This window comes from Berghia stephanieae, chromosome 4, assembly GCF_034508935.2.
Source record: "Berghia stephanieae isolate SIO BIC M18660-M18661 chromosome 4, UCSD_Bste_1.3, whole genome shotgun sequence".
NCBI lineage: Eukaryota > Metazoa > Mollusca > Gastropoda > Nudibranchia > Aeolidiidae > Berghia > Berghia stephanieae.
Window position 1 is genome coordinate 23,295,523 of NC_088363.1, and position 21,141 is coordinate 23,316,663.

Consider the following 21,141-nt stretch of genomic DNA (forward strand, 5'->3'; position numbering starts at 1 on the left):
AAAATAAATCCGGGAAAGTTTAGAAGCTTGTAGCCGCCAGAATGTAGAGAAATGACGCAAGTTAGAAATTTTACAACAATCAAATTCATTTATTGAAATTTATATGCACAAGTTTGATGAAAGAAGTGTGTTGAAAAATCAGACCGATTACATTCAACGGTTGTTTCAATTAACACGCCTCACATTTCATTTGCCTAATCAAAGATTTAGTACAAAATTCTTTAATTTTTGATGTGATCCACCGATCTCTCATTTTGTTTTATGATTGCATATAATATATGTTTTTCTTTGATCCAATTGCTTTCGTAATCTATTGAATAGTGATTCAATTCTATACCTTTTAAATCGACTCTTTCTTACTGCGCTTCTGTCTAAAACATTGTAAGAACCGTTTTGGACATCATTGACCAATGATAACCTTATCTTCTAAATGGGTTACTTGTATGATAGTATATTCTTTCAATGCCTTTTATAGTCCAATGGATTCAAGTCAGGACTCATCGGAGGCCATTCGTTTTCAGAAATGAATTGAATGTCATTTTTCCTTGTATTGAAAATTGAATAACATTGGTGAAAGAAAACTTATTCCAGACTTTATCGGTCATTTGTGTTTTCAACAAGACGGGTCAACTTCCCACATTATTAACACATACTATATTAGTAGTAGTAGTAGAAAGAATAACAATCTTTATTCTCATAATATCACATTATTAACACTACACTGCTAAAAATATGACACGCGTTTGGAAACTATTGATAGCTTGAATTTTGAGCAACTTTGGCATAACCGGCATAGTTTCTAGATCACCATCGGATGCTAAATTAAAACTCTCTCGTCCCCTATTTATATTAATATCCAGATTGAAATTAGCTGACTGGAAAATGATTTGGGCCAAAACTTGTCTTTAATTTTATTTGCTATACATTCTGACTTGACCTGATGCAGTCAAAGACAAAATATAATTTGATTATTCCATTCCGATTGAGCTCTCATGAAAAGTGACGTCGACTCGTCATTACGTTGATAAATTAGATACGCATTCGGTATACCATAATATTGTTCATTTCAATAAAACCTGCTTTGATGATCTCGTCCAAGCAAAATGTAATTGCCCTATATTGTTTAGTTGGACATTTTATGTCATTCTATGTTATTATATCGTCGATTCTTCTTTCTATTCTGCAGGTTGACATCAACATTCTTCGGATTCGAGGTTTTCGAAATCAAATTCATCATAGACTTCAAATAATCTAGTTTTTAAAATAACACAGATCAAGTCTAAATTAATATTAATAACTTGGGTGGAAATGCCTGAAACAGTCAGTGTTACGAAACACGTTTGTCTAGGGTAATTTCTTTACTGTTGATTATAATAAATTCATCGAAGAAATTTAAACTTCTTGTATCAGATCTATGTGGCTAAAATGAAGAATCCTGTTAGTCTTTTCAACAATTATTTGGCTTGCATCTTCAAAAAAGATTTACAACTTTCCTTATGCGAGATAGTCTTAAATAGGTTATATCGAGCGAAAGGCTTCGACACTTGCTGAAATAAAAATGTTGTTTTAAAACTATGAACATATGTAACGTGACGCACAATGAATAATGTGAAATCTATGAACTTGCGTAAAATCTGTCTTCTTACTTATATTGTGTAATCACACTAAAGAAGACAAAATGTCTTTACAAGTCATTCCACACGACCAAAACAGTGACATTGACAATGATGACGGAAACGACCGCAAACATGGAGGAGTCAACAACAAAAATAGTTACCCATTCCATTGGGAAACAATTTTGAAATTTAGTGTCAATGTCTCAGAAGAAGATACTATCACCTCCACCAGCATCGTGCCTGCTGGTGCTCTCAGAACTTCTCCAACAATAGACTCCTCCGGAATTACTCTCCGAGATATATCGTCTTTTATAGCGGCAACTAAATCAACCTTAAACCAAAGTAATAGTTCTCCTGCTTCTGTTCCTCCGCCAAGCCTTAAAGAACCTGCAGCAGAGTTACAGATATCTCTTTATTCCATCATATTCTTCCTGGCTCTGGTTGGGAATCTTCTCATCATCGTCACACTCATTCAAAACAAGCGCATGCGCACTGTAACCAATGTCTTCCTTCTCAATTTGGCCGTCAGTGACCTACTTTTAGCCTTGGTGTGCATGCCTTTCACGCTTGTCCCTGTCCTGCTCAAGGATTTTATATTTGGAGGCTTCATGTGTGTCTTCATTCGATATTTACAAGGTAAGGAAATACGTTATGTTTGTTACCCACTCTTTCATAACGATTTTATGTCGTAGTGATTAAGAGGCTATAAATTGACTTTATAGTAAAATATATATGGAACTTTGGAAGTTTATATTATTGTTTATTGAAGAATTGAAGGCAATAGATAAATGCAGTTTCTTAATGGAAAGAAAAAACTCCTGTAATCTGAGATTTTAACGTTGAAATCGCTTTTTGATATCTGGTTCACTCTGACACAAAAGCGTTTTGAGACGATTTGGTAAAGTTTCACTCCACTGGTGTATTGCATTTGTCATAAAATGTATGCGGACTCACGCGTAAATGATAGTAGTAGTAGTGGTAGAAGCAGTAGCAGTAGTAGTAGCAATTCTCTCAAAGCAGTTTCATGGCAAATGCTGAGAATTGAATTAACCTTTTATTTTATAATATGAGAAATATGTTTTACCGAGGGGGATAAAAATAGCTTTTCCAATTATTGCATAAGGCTAAAAGTTCATATTCACTTTACGGTATCTGGTTCATCCCAACTTATAACCATTTTGACCCGCTGGCAATACATTATTAGATATACTTCTTTTACTTGCTCACGTTCTAGCTGTTATTCCTGTGGTTGCTGTAGTCGTAGAAGTAGTAGTAGTAGTAGTAGTAGTAGTAGTAGTAGTAGTAGAGTTTGTAGTAGTAGTAGTGGTAGTAGTAGTAGTAGTAATAGTAGTAGTAGTAGTAGTAGTAGTAGTAGTAGTAGTAGTAGTAGTAGTAGTAGTAGTAATAGTAGCAGCAGCAGCAGCAGTAGTAGTAGTAGTAGTAGTAGTAGTAGTAGTAGTAGTAGTAGTAGTAGTAGTAGTAGTAGTAGTAGTAGTAGTAGTAGTAGTAGTAGTAGTAGTAGTAGTAGTAGTAGTAGTAGTAGTAGTAGTAGTAGTAGTAGTAGTAGTAGTAGTAGTAGTAGTAGTAGTAGTAGTAGTAGTAGTAGTAGTAGTAGTAGAAAGAATAACAATCTTTATTCTCATATCACTGAAGATCTGTACCAGCCCTGGGTCCTGGATTCTTATTCTTTATTATGATACAATTTTCTGACATCAAAGGGATATAATCCATCTAGAAACGACCTTGAGCGAATCTTACGTTTAACTTCGCAATATCCCATTTTATACTCGTTTGTATTGTATTCATTTGCTCTGATCGGAGTTCCGTTTCCTCTTAAGAAAAGGCGCTTATCGAGGAAAGGACTATTTGTTTCCAATTAGATTCGTGGCCTAAGACTACTACTATAAAGAGGAGACCTAGATTTTGATACCGATAAGGCTAATTTAGCTAGTTTGTTATTTTTCTCTTTCTCTTGGACGTTGATAACATCTTGACATCTGTCAGATAACGTAAAACGATAGATATACTGTTGTTACTTTGAAAAAAACCCAACAATTTTTTTTAATTCACCTGAAAACTCGTCCTTCATATAATATCGGATTGATTAAAATCACACTCATCTTGTCAAAAACTCAAAAACTTTCAAACCCGGGACTCTCTTAATATCGGCCAATTTTAAATCAATCAATATTTGAAGGAAGAGTTTTCTGGCTTAAATTTACAGATGTGTTTTTTTAGTCCATGGCATAAAATGATAAATCACTCTGTCCATGTTTTAATATTATGATAGGTGGTACCGACCTAACAGTCGGATAATGAGTTCCACTCCCCATCGCCGCAAAAGTTTATATTCCCTATTGTACCATCTGGTACTTCTCTCCTCTCTTCATTTCTTGTGCGGCTATGTAGTCTTGTGGTATGACACTCGCCTTCGGATCGGCTCTCACCGTACTCAAGTTTAAAATGAGTACCTGGTCGTTGACGGGGTTGTCTCTGTCCCCAACAAATTGATATCGCCTAACAGTCGTCATCATGTCTCGTCCTACATGTTAAGTATTGCTGTTGACCAGGGACCCCTTGTAAAGCGCTTTGAGCACGTTCAGTGGATATTGCGCTATATAAAAGCTCACTTAAATTTAATTAAAATTATTAACATTATTATACCAGTTTATGACCTACTTTATCAAAACGGTTTGATGTCGGGTGGTTTGGATGATAAAAATTGAATGTATTGTCGGATATTATATAAAAACTGGCTTATATTTGTATTATCAGGGAGAATAATAAAATACGGTTTTAATTGATGACAAAATTTCGTTTTAAATCTTACATTTCTGATCATTCTGGTTTAAAAACACTTTTCTGCATCGAGTTGCCCTGACATAATACCAGTTTTTGCGATGGGTCACTCAAATGCATCAAAAAATTACAAACAATAAATTACATTATCTCAGTCTCTCAGTCATCGCACCGAATGAAGTTGGCGTCACTCAGATCTTCGTTATAAGTTTTAGACAGTCAGATTCGTGATTGGTTCTCACTGAACATACTATAAACGTTTCAGGTTAAATACAATTTTTGTGTATTTGGTACGATTCACCTGGCGGGCTGAGTAGGTGAGAGTTTTACTCAAATACATAGTATCAATACCCCGCCGAATGGTCTTGGCACGCGTGTTCTCCATTTCTTTCACTATCCTGAGTAGGTCTAAGTAAGCCGTTGCCATTTCCATTGTGTTTAGATATTCGAGTTGCATGGCTTTGGTGAAATAGTAAGATTTAATTGTGGGTATAAAGTTTTATAAAATCATACCCTCCTTTAAAAGAGTTTCGACCGATTTATTTTCAACATCAAACATAAGTCCAATCTTTAGTAAATCTTGCCCCCCCCCCCCCCCCCCACAAAAAACCCCAAAAAGACAAACAAACCAAAAGAGAAACAACAGACAAAACAAAACATACCCCCCCCCTTAAAATAAACGAAATAATAACAATAATAATAATAATAATAATAATAATAATAATAATAATAACAATAATAATAATAATAATAATAATAATAATAATAATAATAATAATAATAATAATAATAATAATAATAATAATAATAATAATAATAATAATAATAATAATAAAAGAAAAACAAAACAAAACAAAAATGAACACGTCCGCGATTGAACACATTGGTCTTTTATCAAAAAGGTAACAAGCAATACTCTTCAACAGTCGTGACGTCACTTCCTCCGTAATGACGCATGGTAACTTAGTAACTGGCTCTAAACTATCGGAACAATGGCGGACGCCCTTTCTCCGACGAGAATAAAATCGTATCCTGAGGGGAAAAAAACAACTTTATAAATCTGAGCATATTTTGACTTTTACACATTCTGATCACAAGACATTTGAAACGTTCTCACCAGCATGAAGAATAAGAAGTACGGATTTTCATTGTTTAGAACCACGATGACCGCCGTTGCTGGGCGACGTGACATCAGACTATTGAATCCAATTGTCTGAACTCCATTTAGACGTGAATGTATAATAAACGGACGACGCCGTAGGTCCCATCGCTTTTAATCTTACGGGAGTTTTTTTTTCATTCTAATTCCAAGTCTATCGGCAAACGGCCCGTAAATTACACTTCTTGCAAACGAGCTGTCTGTCCTTTACCGATAAAGTTCTTCATCAATCTTTCTTCACTTCATTCAATCTAGTTGACTTTTTTTCTTCTTGTTTTGCAATTCATTTAAGCAAGCAATATATTTCTCGTATTTTTTCTCTGAGACCAATTATGTCGAGCACTGACAAAACGCCTTAATTTGGTGAGTGCGTTTATCACAGATTCTGTCCCCTAGTTGTGACCAACACATTGATTACTATTAAGTGTACAGCACACATGTAAACACTAGTTTTAGGGCTCGCAAAAAAATCAAATACATTCATTAAATCAGCAAGCCACAACACTGAGATACCAGTCCCGTGTTGAAGGACTAAGTAATACCCTTCAACAGTCGTAACGTCACTTCCATTGTAATGACGCATGGTAACTTAGTCACTGGCTCTAAACTATCGGAACAATGGCGGACGCCCTTATGAAATATTTCTCCGACGACCATAAAAGTGTATCCAGGGGAAAAATCATCATCATCATCATTGCCTTTTTCACCCTGGGTCAGGGTATAGGCCACAGACAAACAGTTTCCATCCTTCTCTATCCTGAGCCAACTTTTTTATCTCATTCCAGGTCTTACCACTTCTCTGTATATCAGCTTCTTTAATTCTTCTCCATGTTCCTCGTGGCCTTCCCCTTGATCTTCTACCCTGAGGGTTCCAGTCCAATACTTTCTTTGTTATAGTTGAGTCATTCTTTCTAAGCGTGTGTCCAATCCACCTCCATCGTCTTCTTCCTATTTCCTCTCCCACTGGTTTCTGCTGTGTTCTTTTCCATACTTCTTCATTTTTTATTCTATCCATCCATTTTATTCTGAGTAGCTTACGCATGCACCTGTTTACGAAAATCTGTACCCTCCTTATACATGCCTGTGATGCGTTCCAAGTTTCACATCCATACAGTAGGACAGACTTCACGTTTGAGTTGAAAAGTCTTAGCTTTAGTCGAAGGGAAATATCTTTAGTTCTCCAAACTCTGTTCAAAGATGTGAATGCAGCCTGTGCCTTTCCTATTCGTGCTTTCACCTCTGCTTCCGTGCCTCCATCCTTGTCAATTATACTTCCGAGATAGCAGAAAGTGTCTATATCTTCGAGTTCCTGATCTTTTACTTTGATCTGCTCCCTTTGACGCGTACCTATCCTCAAGACCTTTGACTTTGCAGGGTGAATTCTTAGACCAATTGATTCCGAGAGGCTGTTTATAATTGTGGTTTTTGCTTGCATCTGGTCCTGGGTGTGGGACAAAAGAGCCAGATCATCTGCAAAATCCAGATCATCCAACTGTGTCCAGGGGGTCCACTGTATCCCATTTCTTCTCCCTTTGGAGGTTTCCTTCATTAGCCAATCAATGGCAAGAATGAACAGGAATGGAGAGAGCAAGCATCCCTGCTTGACACCAGTCTTAATTTCAAAGCTGTCAGTAAGCTGATCTTCATGTACAACCCTGCAACTTGATCCTTCATACATTTCCTTAATGAGGTTTACTATCTTTTCAGGGAGTCCATAATGTGCCAGAATTTTCCACAATGTTTCTCTGTCAATACTGTCGAAAGCCTTCTCGTAATCCAGGAAGTTGACAATAAGAGGAGAGTTCCATTCTATAGACTGTTCCACTATGACTCGCAGAGAGGCAATCTGGTCGGTGGTTGAACGGTTTTTCCGAAAACCTGCCTGTTCGTCCCGCAGTTTAGCATCTGTTGCATTCTTAATTCTCTCTAAAATAATTCGGTTGAAAACCTTTCCTGGGATAGAAAGAAGAGTGATGCCTCGATAATTATTACAATTACTGAGGTCCCCTTTCTTTGGAAGCTTGATAAGATGTCCTTCCTTCCAATCCTTTGGGAATATCCCGTCATTCCAGATTCTCTCAAATAGTGGGTGCAGGGCCTCAGCATTTCTTTCCGCATCAACTTTTAGAGCCTCCGGTGGAATCTGGTCTGGTCCAGCAGCTTTCCCCCTTTTCATCTTATTAATGGCACCCACAATCTCTGCTAGCGATGGTGGATCACAGCTAATTGGTAGCTCAATCCTTGCAGGCAAAATTTCTGGCTGGTTGTCTGGTGGTGGTCTGTTCAGAAGGCAGTTGAAATGTTCCCTCCATCGTTCAGATTGAGCCTCTTTTCCAAAAATAGTTTTCCCATCTTTGTCTTTGACTGGTATCTCTGGTTTCCCATATTTTCCAGCAAGTGTCTTGGTAGTTTGATAAAGGATCCTCATGTGTCCTCCAGTCGCTGCTGCTTCTGCTTTCTCTGCAAGTCTGTTCATGAATGCTTCCTTGTCTTTCTTCACAGATCTTTTGACTTCCTTAGCTATGGCTCGATACTGCTCTTGTGCATCCAGTCTTGAAGCCCTTGTTCGGCTTACATTCACTTGTTCCTTCCTTGTTCTCCTCTTTTCAATAAGGTCCAAGGTGGTTGGACTTATCCATTCTTTATGTTCCGATTTCTTTACCCCCAATACCTCGTGGCAAGTTGTTATGTAGACTTCCTTGATCTTTGCCCAATGTGACTCTACATCTATGTCCTCCTCGAGCTCAGTAAGAGGTTGGAATCTATTACTCAATTGTAGTTTGAATTCCTCATTCTTTTCCCCATCAAGTCCATTCACCTCGAATTTTTTTCTTGTATGTGATCTGGCCCCGTGTTTTCTGAGTCGGAGCTTAAGCTTTGCCAATAGCAGGTGGTGGTCTGATCCAACATCTGCCCCTCTCCGTACCGTCACATCTTCCAATGAACATCTGAATCTACGAGAGATACAAAAATGATCAATCTGATTCTCTGTCACACCATCTGGTGAGACCCAAGTTGCTTTTTGGATCCTCTTATGGGGGAACACTGATCCTCCAATCACCAAACTGTTGAATGCACAGAAATTTGCAAATCTCTCACCATTATCGTTCATTTCTCCCATGCCATGACGTCCCATGATACCTTCATAACCTACGTTATCCTGTCCCACTTTTGCATTAGCATCTCCCATCAATATGTTGACGTCTTTCCTTGGCAACTTGTCAATGACTTGTTGTAGCAGACTATAAAATGTATCTTTGTCCTCATCTGTTGCATCGTTTGTTGGGGCATAGATCTGTACAATGTTCATGCTGATCTTCTTACTCCGTGTTGTAAAGGACGCCATGATGATCCTTTCTCCGTGTTGTTCCCATCCTCTCAGTGACTTCTGGGCAAACTTGCTTAGAATTATTCCTACTCCCTGTGTATGAATCCTGTCCCCTCTCCCTGAATATAAAATCTTCTCCCCAGACTTGAGGTGTTTCTGTCCGGATTGTATCCAGTGGGTTTCGCTTACTCCAAGTATATGCAGCCTGTATCTTCTCATCTCAGTCACAACTTGAGAGCTTTTTCCTGCTTCATACATGGTGCGAACGTTCCACGACGCAATTCGAAGCTGCTTGTTTGGCGAAGACGTCATCGGGTCAGCAGAGTCCTTTCGGCTTTGTCTGTTGTCCTTCATAAATTCTGTAATTCCAGAAACTCTTCGGTCGCCCAAGCTTAAAAAAGGATTTGGTTTGTCTGTCTGCGTTTCTGTAACGATTTGAGTTTAACGGAAAGGGGTGTTAACCCTTTGCCAACCCCCAACCTGGAGGACCAGGTGACTCGAAGATGGGAGAATCACACACCATTAGTCGCCTTTTACGACACGCAGGCTTGGCGTTGGGCTATTCTTGACCCTCTCAGTTGAGGGACCCCGGACACCACACGGGGCCAGGGGAAAAATACCCATTATAAATCTGATCATGTTTTGACGTTTACACATTCTGATCACAAGACATGAAAAGTTCTAGCCAGCATGAAGAATAAAAAGTACCGATTTTCTTTGTTTAGAACTACGATGGCCGACGGTGCTGGGCGACGTGACATCAGACTATGGAATCCAATTATTCTTTGTCGAAAAATCAAGGGACAGAATTTGGTGGATAATGTTCACTCAATAGTAACATAGTATTTCGGTCCCTTAACGTCTTACACTCTAGAGGGGGGTTTTACCACACCTAGGTCGTAACTCCCAGGTGCCTTTGCTCTACTTTTTTCCTCCATGAAATACCGATACGGGGGCTTGAACCCAAAACTTTTTGGCGTATTTTATGTTTCCTCTTACCCACCACGTCATAGGTGGTGGTTGAACTTTTGGCATCACATTCTCCCCGATGTAATAGTGTTAAAAGGCGATAGGTCACAAATAATACCGAAAGATTAAAATGATTCACAACTTGTCGAGCATTATAAGGGCTAACCCACACCAGAGACTGACTCCGACGACCCGGCACTGCCGTCATCTGCCGTCTTCCGGATAAAGACGTCGGGCACGGACAAAATACCAAGAATAAAGAGAAGAGCTACTAGACCTACCCATACCAAGCTCGAAAAAAAAAAACAATAATAAAGACCAACGTCACGTCATCTTCGTTCTATCTATCGATTGAATGAAGTTGACGTCACTCCGGTCTTTGATATTGTTTTTTTTTGCCATCCGCGTTTATGAGTAATGCTCACTAAACTTTATTAACCAGACTATAAACGTTCAAAGTTATAGATAGTATGCGCTTGGCTTGGAACCTCACAACATTGCCATCCGGAAGTATAACGGACCAACACACACAACTATGTGTAACCTTAAACGTTTATATTCTGGTTAATACAGTTTAGTGAAAACTACTCATAAACGCGGATGGCAAAAAAAAAAAACAACAACAAAGGTAGGAGTGACGTCTACATCGATCGAACTATTGACTATGGCGCGTCATTGCAGCATAACGGGTAATCGTGTTATGGATGACGATAACCGGGTTTTAGGGTCTTTGGGATGGGGAAAATAACAGTATCCTCTACGATAACCGGTTTAGGATCTTTGGGATGGAAATAACAGTATCTCTCTACGATAACCGGGTTTTAGGGTCTTTGGGATGGGGAAAATAACAGTATCTCTTACGATAACGGTTTTAGGTCTTTGGATGGGAAAATAACAGTATCTCTCTACGATAACCTGGTTTTAGGGTCTTTGGATGGAAAATAACAGTATCTCTCTACGATAACCGGTTTTAGGTCTTGGATGGAAAAAACAGTATCTCTCTACGAACGGGGTTTAGGTCTTGGGATGGAAAATAACATACTCTCTACGATAACCGGTTTAGGTCTTTGATGGAAATAACAGTATCTCTCTACGATACCGGGTTTTAGGGTCTTTGGATGGGAAATACAGTATCTCTCAAAAAGTGATGGAGCAAGATGGTGATTGAAAGTGAGTAAGGTAGGGGGATCAGTAGCATGGTTTTATTGTAGCAGTTTAAATATTACGGCCAAATCGGTCAAATACTGGGGGTGTATGACCTATGTTTTGAAATAGAATGGCAATGATGGTAAAAATAGGTAAAACAGTTTTATATAATTCAATGTGAAGAGCAGAATAAATCCCACAGTCTTTTGTTTAACATGTTATCCAAGCGCTTTGACCAAGACGAGTAAACATTAAACGAAGATAAGAAGTATTTGGAAATAGGGCCAGGAAAACTGGAACTCTTAATTTGAATTCACCATCTTTTAAAATCTCTCAATCTATGCCCGTATTTTTGTGGAGAATGGTGTTAAAGGTAATTTCTCTTATCTGAAGTGTAAGATTGTCAACAAAACAATGGTTCAACACCACAACTAATTCTTCAAAATAAACAAATCCCACGTCTTGATCAGGTTCATCGATCGCATTCCAATGGGTTTCTTTTTTTCATCATCTCCCCTTTTTATAATAACAGTATTGATGATATGCGTTTAGTTAAAAACTCATAACATCCGGCAGTCGGTTTAAATGTTTATAGTCTGATTAATACAATTTAGTGAGAACTTATTTAAAAGGGCTGGATAACATCAACAACAAAGAGCTGAGTGACTTTCGTTCCTTCTATAAAATGAAATCATTTCTATTTTTTTCAATCGTTTCCACACTCTTTTCGCAGGGTAGAGGTAGCGTATCTCATAATAAGACATATGTTGTAATAGTACACTGTGGCAAAATAAAGAAGGGCGTTCTATTATAAAAGATGTAAATCATTCGAAGTGCACTTATTTTCAGGTCTGGTATGAGCTCATTATTGTAATGGAAATACGTACTTTCAAACCAACGCAAAATCCTGTCCGTTAACTCACTCAACCTTAACCCCGACCATATCCGTTGTTTACCTTGGTTACTTTTACCCCATGCCTATTTATTACCTTTTTCTGAGACAAATTCTAGGCGTAGTATCAAAGCTAATGTTTTAAATTTTTACATGTTAATGGTAGTTGAATAAAACTGTCAATGCACATGCTCATTTTTAATACATTTTTTTTCCAATTTTGAAAAGCATCAAAAGTGTCTAGGATTGAGTGAGTTAGAGTTACCGGTTATCAGACCTGCAAATACGTTCAGGTAGAACAGTCAATTTAGAAGATAAATTAACCAAATTGGAACAACGCTAAAATAAAATATGGCAAAAGCCACATGCTAAATTTCAGAAGATTTATGGCTGACTAAGAGTAAAAAAAAAAACAAACAAAATTATAGAGACTAGATATGTGTTGATCAGAATCAGACTAATTAAATGCCACTGGAAAGAAATACCTAAATGCAAATTTGATAGATAAAGCAAAATCTAAAAATTAAAAAAAAAGAAATACATAGGCAAAAATGTACCGTTAACACTAAAAATTAAACTTAAAGTCAACAACCATGAAAACCCAAAACAAAACAGTACGAAACAAAACAAACCTACAAAAATAAAATTAAAAAGTTCATGATAATAATTTTTAAAACAACACAACCCCTCCCCCCCTGAAAAATATTTTAAAAGCCCCAATTGAAGTAAAAGAAAATAATGAAAAGAAAAAAAAGCAAAGAAGAAAAAACGCAATCCTTCAAAGAATAATAAAAGAAAAGATTAGAAACAAAAAAAAAGTGATTATAAAAATGCAACCGATCATATCGACACTCCCTCCCTCCCTCCCACCCCCCAATATTCCTTAACGTCGATCCCTAAGGGAAGACTTGAACGTTCATTTTCATTGACTGTCAAAGGGTTTTCACGCCCAGTGCACAACGCTGTCGGTGATTGTACCGTCAAGGAGGAACAACCAACCCCCCCCCCCCCCCCAAAAAAAAAAAAAATAAAAAAAAAAAATAACAGAAAACAAACAAACAAACAAACAAAAATACAAATAAAAAAAATCACATGCTATTTATCATTATTAACCTTACTTAAAACACGTAACAACTTGAGAGCCAAGAGTTTACATCTTTGATTCTGGGTATTTTTAGGGGGTCCCGATAACTCAGTTGGTGGAGCACTCGTTGTACACATAAAGGGATTGGAATTGATACAAGGGTGAACTCCCCTCTCCACTCACAGTAATACTCTTCAACAGTCATGACGTCACTTTCCTCGTAATGACGAATGGTAACTTAGTAACTTGGTCTAAACTATCGGAACAATGAATGGCGGACGCCCTTATGAAAATATTTCTCCGACGACCATAAAAGTGTATCCAGAGGAGAAAAACATTATAAATATGATCATGTTTTGACTTTTATACATTCTGATCACAAGACATATGAAAAGTTCTAGCCAGCATGAAGAATAATAAATACCGATTTTCTTTGTTTAGAACCACGATGGCCGCCGTTGCTGGGCGACGTGACATCAGACTATTGTATCCAATTGGGTAGGTCTGGATAGATCTGACGAAAACTTCTTTGCGATAGACTAGCGCCCTAGCTGAAGGGCGATTTTGCTACTGTTCGTTTAACACTATAGAAATTGGTGAGTTCATCTCCGGTTCCATGAGCCATTTGGGTCTGAAGCACTACTTTGTTTTGGATATCACTCAATTGTGAACAAAAGGATATAAAGGGCATAAATTGAAAACATTCCCATTTTTCTCCAAGCACCCAAATCTTTCAAAATGCCTCTTTTATACCCCCAAAGGGATTGGTAGGTGAAACAAAACTTCGGTTTATATATTACACAGATACAGCAGTATTTTCTGATAGTTACCCGGTATATACCTGAATTGTTTAAATATCCGCTATGACTTGTCTCCAAGGATTTATTCAAGCCTGCTACATCTTTAAGATAGAACCTTGTGAAGAGATAATCTTACTGACATAAAATTGGAACACACAATATACAAAACGGCACGATTATCAGACAATTTTACATTAACTTTCTCCTTACCGATCGTTTTCAGTGTTTTCCCAAAATGGCAGGCTTACCCAACAGATAAATTGATTTTTTAAACTCAAACAATATCTCTACAAAACAACTTTATGTTCTTATTAATTAAACAAAGACCATTCTTCAAAGTTTGTGATGTACAAAATAAATCTGCATAAGAAAAAATATATATTGTGTCGTAACAAATGTGACGATTTTGCTCTAGGTGGTAAAGGTAGGGTTAATGTGACCAGTCTAAAAACGGTGCTATGTCGGGTATTTTAGATGCTAAATAGTGACTTTATTATCAAAACTATGAAACGTGGTTTAAGCTTATTCGTCTTATTGAGAACAATGTAAGATATGGTTTCTTGAGGTAATAAAGAGCTAAAATTTCACATTTCTGGCAAGTTCAACTTTAACCAGTTAGTTAACTGCCGTGCTCTAGAAAAACGCCTATTAAAAAATTTGGCAGGAAAATTCGTCCTTCAAATATTGATCGATTTAACTGACCGTCATCTTGGAAAAAAACAAACAAAAAAAAACAAAACAAAACCTCTCAAACTTCTGACCTCATGATAAAGCAGTTCGCTGTTAAAACCACCAGTTAGAGCCAGGTTCATCCCGACTTATTTCCGGTTTGAGGTGGTGTGCCACAAATATCCGTCCGGTCGAGGAAGTTAATAAATAAAGGAACGTCGAAGAAGAAGAAAGACAATTGTCATTGTCTGATTTTTATAAATCTAATCTATTTGAAACCCACACCTAGGAGAGACTTTATCAGAATAGTGAACAACACAGGACAGATAACACCGATTTCATAAATTAAATTTAATCTTCAATGATCAAATCAGGAGCATTTTAAAAACCATTACGGAATAGGTTAGAAAAAAAAGGTTGAATGGCGTAGGCATGATAAGGAACAAGTACACAAATATCCCACGTTGCACTCAATGATAACAAAGTGATACACCCTTTTTCAGATTTTTATCATTGACAACAAGGACTGTAATAATAAATTAATGGCATTTATAGTCAACATTTCCATCAATGTCTTCAATCCGTTGATTAAAAAAATCTTAGGATAAATTATAATACATAATATACTTCAATTATGTTTAAAAAATGGGGGTCCCGATAGCTCAGTTGGTAAAGCACTCGCTTCACACGGAAAGGGACTGAGATTTTTTTTCTGACCCCCCTGTTCACCAAGCAGTGAATGGATAGCTGAGTCTGTTTGTTTTGGCGGAAAGTACTTTGAGAAAGACAAGCTTCCTATCCAAAAGATAGCAAGCAATTGCTATTGTCTGCTTCAGGCTATGGAAACCTGGATAAACTCCGGCTCCAATGGCTCTGATGGACTACAAAAAAAAACAAACAATGTCTACAAAGTCTAAATGACCAATACAAATTTGGACCAAAGAGAATAAAATCAACGGCGAAATCAGAATAAAACCTATCGATACCATATAAACTTAAATAATCATGTAATTTTTGGACATCAATGAAAATACACCGACACAATTGATGGAACACTAGACTGGCACTCAAACAAACCGAGATCAATTCCTGGATGTCTGGAATTCTTCCCCAGCCCCCCCCCCCCCCTGTATGCATATCTGGATCCAATTCTATAAATATTTAATGATATGTACCACTGGACTGATGATGACATTTTCAAACTATGGCTTTTCAACATAGTTTCAATAAATAAGAAAAAAATACACTGGAAAAGAAAGAAAACAAGAATAATAAAACAATCTTAAACAACGAATGGAAGACTACACCGCCTCCAGAAACGGAATAATATTAGATCTATTTAAAAAAAAACACTTCTAGGATTGCGTCACTCATCTCCATTTGGTACTTATTTCCCATAAAAAAATCATCCATTTTATTTTGTTACTAGGCATAGTCCACTTTTTTGAATGTTATCCTCCCGCCTACAACAAGATATCTCTTTGACAGGGTTGCCCAATAGATTCTGCAAACACCGTAAGAGATATTAGCCTGCAAGTTGTCTGGAAACGTTTGAATGGTGGTCGTATTGTTTGTTTGAACCGATTGAGAGATAAAAAAAAAAACCACTCGTTTGATTTGTGTGATTGGTTGAACAATAACGCAATATCCTGTTATCGTTTGTTTAAACTCTCGTCCTTAAAAACTATTACTGGAAGTAAAAAAAAGTTGGATCTTAAAAGGCCTTAACTTCAGTTTTTCAGTTTTGTTACTACTGTTAAGGGGTGAATACAATTAGATAAGGGATGAATACAATTAGATCTTAAAATACCTTAACTTCCGTTTTTCAGTTTTTCAACTACCAATAAGGTTTGAATACAATTAGATTTTAAATGGCCTTAACTTCAGTTTTGCAAATTGTGCAGGGGAACCAAAATCCTTTGTTTAGAATTTAACCAGTTAACTGTCGTACTCTGGAAAAACACGTATTTAAAGATTTAGCCAGAAAACATGTCCTTCGAATATCGATCGATTTAAATAATCCTCTTCTTCGCAAAAACTCACAAACCTGGGACCTCGCGAGTTTTTGCCCAGTTGAGGGTCATTTGAATCGATAGTTATTTGAAGGACACATGATCTGTACTATTCTGGAGGACAGGACAGAATGGCGAAGACTTGTGGCTCATGTTGGGCGCCCCAAGGGGCGGCCTAAGTAAGTAAGTACATTATCTGGCCAAATGTTTAAATGCGTGTCTTTCCAGAGTACCGCAGTTAACAGGTTATTTTTTTGTTAAGAGTTGTCGATTTATTTTATTATACTTTCTGCCTTTTCACGTCTTGTTACATATTCCTATATATATATAGTTGTTGATAAATTCCACGTCAAGATGTGGGCATGGTACTATTTTCACACTCTTCACAGTAAATTGCTCAATACGTCCGTGCGGTTAAGGTCTCTTGTGGCATGACTCTAGCCGTCGCATTGGAGGGTACAGGGTTCGACACCCGCTCTGAGCGGCGCATAGTTGAGTCCTTGGAAAATGCCCTTTATTCACATTCTCTCACCTTACTCAGGTGTAAAATGAGTGCTTGTCCATTAACAGCGTTCCCTCTGTCGGAAAAGTTTGTAATATATCGCCTAACAGGCGTCATGTCTCGTCCTACATGTTAAGTGTTGCTGGTGGCAGGGGGACCCTTTGTCTAGCACTTTGAGCTCGTTTATTGTATATTGCCCTATATAATTGGTCTCGTCTTTTTCATGGCAACTCAAAGCATTGCTTCCTATATCATGACAGGTTAGAACAAATTGTTTTGCAATTTTAACCATTCGATCTGATCATAAAATCTATATCATTGAAATAAAAGTCACTTCTGACTTTTCCCCCCCCCCAGTTTTCTTAAAATGGCAAGAACAAACCTTTATCATAAAAATTAAATTGCGATATCTAACCGGTCCCAGATTGTTAAATGTGCAGTATCAATAATTCATTTTCTATAAATGCGTATATCATTTGTGCGGCTAGGTGGTCTAGTGGTATTACACTCGCTTTAGGATCGGAAGGTCCTGAGTTCGAGCCTCGCGCTCGGCGCATAGTTGAGTCCTTGGAAAAGGCTCTTTACTCACATTCTCTCAAAATGAGTCTGGCCGTTAGCAGCTTTGTCTTTGTCCGAAAAATTGTAAAATTGCCAAACAGGCGGCATGTCCTGTCCTACTTGATAAATGTCGGTGTTGACCCTGTAAAGCGTTTTTAGCACATTTAGTGGATATTGCAAAACTCAATTTTAATTTAATTAAAAAAAATTCTAGAAAAGTCTTTTATCCTAGTGTTGTCCCATAAAAACGTGTTAATGAGTGTGGGAGGTGAGAGATAATATTCCTTCGGTTGGAATCTGGGTTTTTATAGCATTTACACCACACCTTGTTATATTATTTTGTCTTTCTTTGTTCTGCGATAACAATTGATGCAGTTGGGTTCCCTGTTACAAATTTTATCCTCTTTATTTGTCGTCTTGATTCTTTGGAGATTTGAAGTAAAAAAAAAAAAAAGATTCCTGACAAATGTTTTAAAAAGTGGTCTTTGTCAGCTTCCGATAGCTCAGTTGGTAGATCACTCGCTTCACACGCAAAGGAACCGAGATCTATCACAGGTGAAGTCGAGATTTTTTTTCGGACCCCTCCCACCCCCTCCCTGTCCATTAAGCAGTGAATGGGTAGCTGGATCTGTTTGATCTGGCGGTAAGTACTTTGCATGAATCCCGAGTCTGAGCCTTACTTCAGGCACTTTCGCTTTTTCTCCCTGGGCAAGATTATCAACCTTCGATTTTCTCACTTGGACAACTACCCTTTAGATAGAACATTAGTCAATAATAGCAAATAATAATGCCAGATATAAGTTACATCTAGCCAGTATTCACTGCTGGGTAGACAAGAATAAAAGCCTGCCCAAAAAAAAAAAATGTTCTGACATTGCCGATTCGAACTCTGATGCTCATTCGTTTGATTCCCATTTCTTCATTTCCTCTGTGTTAAACTCTTCATCATTAAATGTGACTTCACTATTCAGTCGTGTTTCGTAAATAAATTATTCTAATAAAAAAATAAAGTTTAGGGTCATTTTACAACAGCACTTTAGAACGATAAAAACCTGCAAATAAGGACACGTCGATTCAGGCAAATGTCAAAATTAGAGAATCTCAAAGGTAATTGTGAGACTAGGTCATAATATTATGAGATAACCTCAACTTTCTTATTGTCGATTCATGTGACACGTTGACTTGATATTAATCCTTTGAAAGTCTCCGACGACAGTGACGGGTATCAGACGTACTTAGATTGATTATATTATGAGGCCACTTCAATACCCCTGTTCCCGTTTCTAAAATAAAATTCCTGACACTAATAACCACGATTAGAGGATGCACTATACACTGACAAATCACCTTCTTACACGTTGGCCAGAAAACAGTTATTTCGTCTAAAGACAGAGTAACCAGTTAAAGGCCATATTCTATGTAAAAAGACACGTATATATAAAAAAAATTGGCCAGAAAACTGATCCCTCAAATTTCGATCGATTTAAATGACTCGTCTTGGAAAGAATTTTCACACCTGGCGATTTAAATGATCCTCATATTGGCAAAAACTCTCAAAACCTGGGACATCGTCATTTAAATCGATCAAAATTTGAGGGATCAGTTTTCTGACCAATTTTTTAAATAGGTGTCTTTCTAGAGTACTGCCCATAACTGATTAAATGACGTCCAATTTGTCAACGTTTCTTTGATAGATTCCTAGGTTTTAAGAGTTATTGACATCCTGGGGGTCATTTTAATCGAATTACATATAAGTTTAATTAAAACTTCGTGACCAAATTTTATTAATGTATTTTGCCAGTGCACGGTAGAATTCATATGGCCACCGATTTCTGACAGTATGCTGCCATCAAAGATACCGATGACCCAGTGCTGAGGTATTTACTTGACCCAACGAATTTAATATAATTGGTTTACTCCATGTCTTTGATCTCTCACTAGACATTGCCAACCTTGCCCCCTTCCCAATCTCGCATCTTACGTACTCTCTCTCTCTCTCTCTCTCTCTCTCTCTCTCTCGCTCTCTCTCTCTCTATCTCTCTCTCAATCCCCCCCCCCTCTCTCTCTCATTTTCACTTTCACCCTCTTTCAACCCCCCCCCTCTCTCCCTCCCCCCCCTCTCTCTCTCTCTCTCTCTCTCTCTCTCTCTCTCTCTCTCTCTACGCTTTCGCACGCGAGTTTGTGCGCATGATGTGTTGCGCCAAGACCTAAAATGTATAATAAAAGTCCCATTAAACTCCATAACATTTCTCTTTGCATCTTTCCACTTACTCTTTCCGTTCTCTTGATCATTATATTTATCATTTGTTTATTTTTCCACTCTCCTGGGTGGGGATCCTGACCTCCCATAGCGGGCAGGGAGGTACATACTGTGTCTTCTATACCCTTATATCTGTTTTCCAACATGCTTTCTGCCTTTGTCTTGGAATGAGATTACTTTGTTTTTTCCTGGCCCTGGTCGGAGTCCTGGCTGGGAGGGAAACAGTCAAATGTATAGTTATTGTTTTGGGAGATGATATTTTTTTCCTTGTAAAATCATCTCTCTGTTATGTATTATTATTTTTATTTTGAATGTATAATGTAAGCATTTGAGTGTGTTCCTCTTTGTTGGATTTTGTGCTTGTGTCTGGATGAGACTTGTAGGTGATTTCAAACTAAGTACATTACAAGATAGCATTCGTGACGTCATAAATGAGGTTAAAAATATAAACGACTACAACAAATTATTGCGATCTATTATTGACCGTGAGGCACCGCCACAATGTCGGGTCGTATCGAATCGACCACACTCGCGATGGTTCAATTCCGAGATAAAGGAATTAAAGAGAAAAAAGAGACAGGCTGAAAGGAAATGGCGAAAGAGTGGCCTAACGGTATTTAAAGATATCTACAAAGCAGCTAAGTCGGCTCTTTATAACGCCATCACATGCGCAAAAAAGGCCCACTACAACGAAAAATTTCAAAGCATTACATCTTGCAAAGAACTGTTTTCCACCGCAAACGACCTTCTTGGCAGTAAGAAATCCACACCCCTTCCATCGTCTAGAAATAACACCGAACTAGCTCAAAATTTTGCCAACTATTTCCACGACAAGATAAAATCCATTAGGGAAAACTTAGACAATACATCATCATCATCGTCACCGAGCTTTGGACCATTCCATGGAACGCCACTACATGTTTTCGATCCAGCCACTGAAGATGAAGTGAAGTCAGCCATTTTAGATAGCCCATCAAAAAATTGTGACTTATTAGACCCCATCCCAACTAGTATTCTTAAGACTTGTATTGAAGAACTGTTACCAACAATAACTGAACTTATAAATAATTCGTTTGTCTCAGGTAGTGTCCCCGACTCGTTTAAACGTGCCATTGTTAAACCACTATTAAAGAAGTCCGATCTAAATGTAAACGAACTGAAAAATTACAGACCTGTCTCCAACCTTCCATATCTATCCAAAGTGCTTGAACGCATTGTGTTAAAAAGACTTTTGTATCATATCCATCTAAATAATTTAAGTGAAATTTTCCAATCAGCCTATAAATCACATCATAGCACTGAAACTGCCCTTTTAAAAGTATGCACTGATATTCTTAATAGTATTGA

At 37.6% G+C, this 21,141-nt stretch overlaps 1 protein-coding gene across 1 annotated transcript in view; it reads left to right on the plus strand.

Annotated features, from left to right (window-relative positions):
* Positions 1-1,678: 1,678 nt before the first annotated feature.
* The window catches only part of LOC144971725 (cholecystokinin receptor type A-like), a 77,072-nt gene continuing 57,609 nt past the window's right edge, over positions 1,679-21,141 (plus strand). Inside the window, exon 1 of the mRNA XM_078912797.1 lies at positions 1,679-2,252. Within this exon, the coding sequence (XP_078768923.1) occupies positions 1,679-2,252 (574 nt within the window). The remainder of the gene's footprint in view (positions 2,253-21,141) is intronic.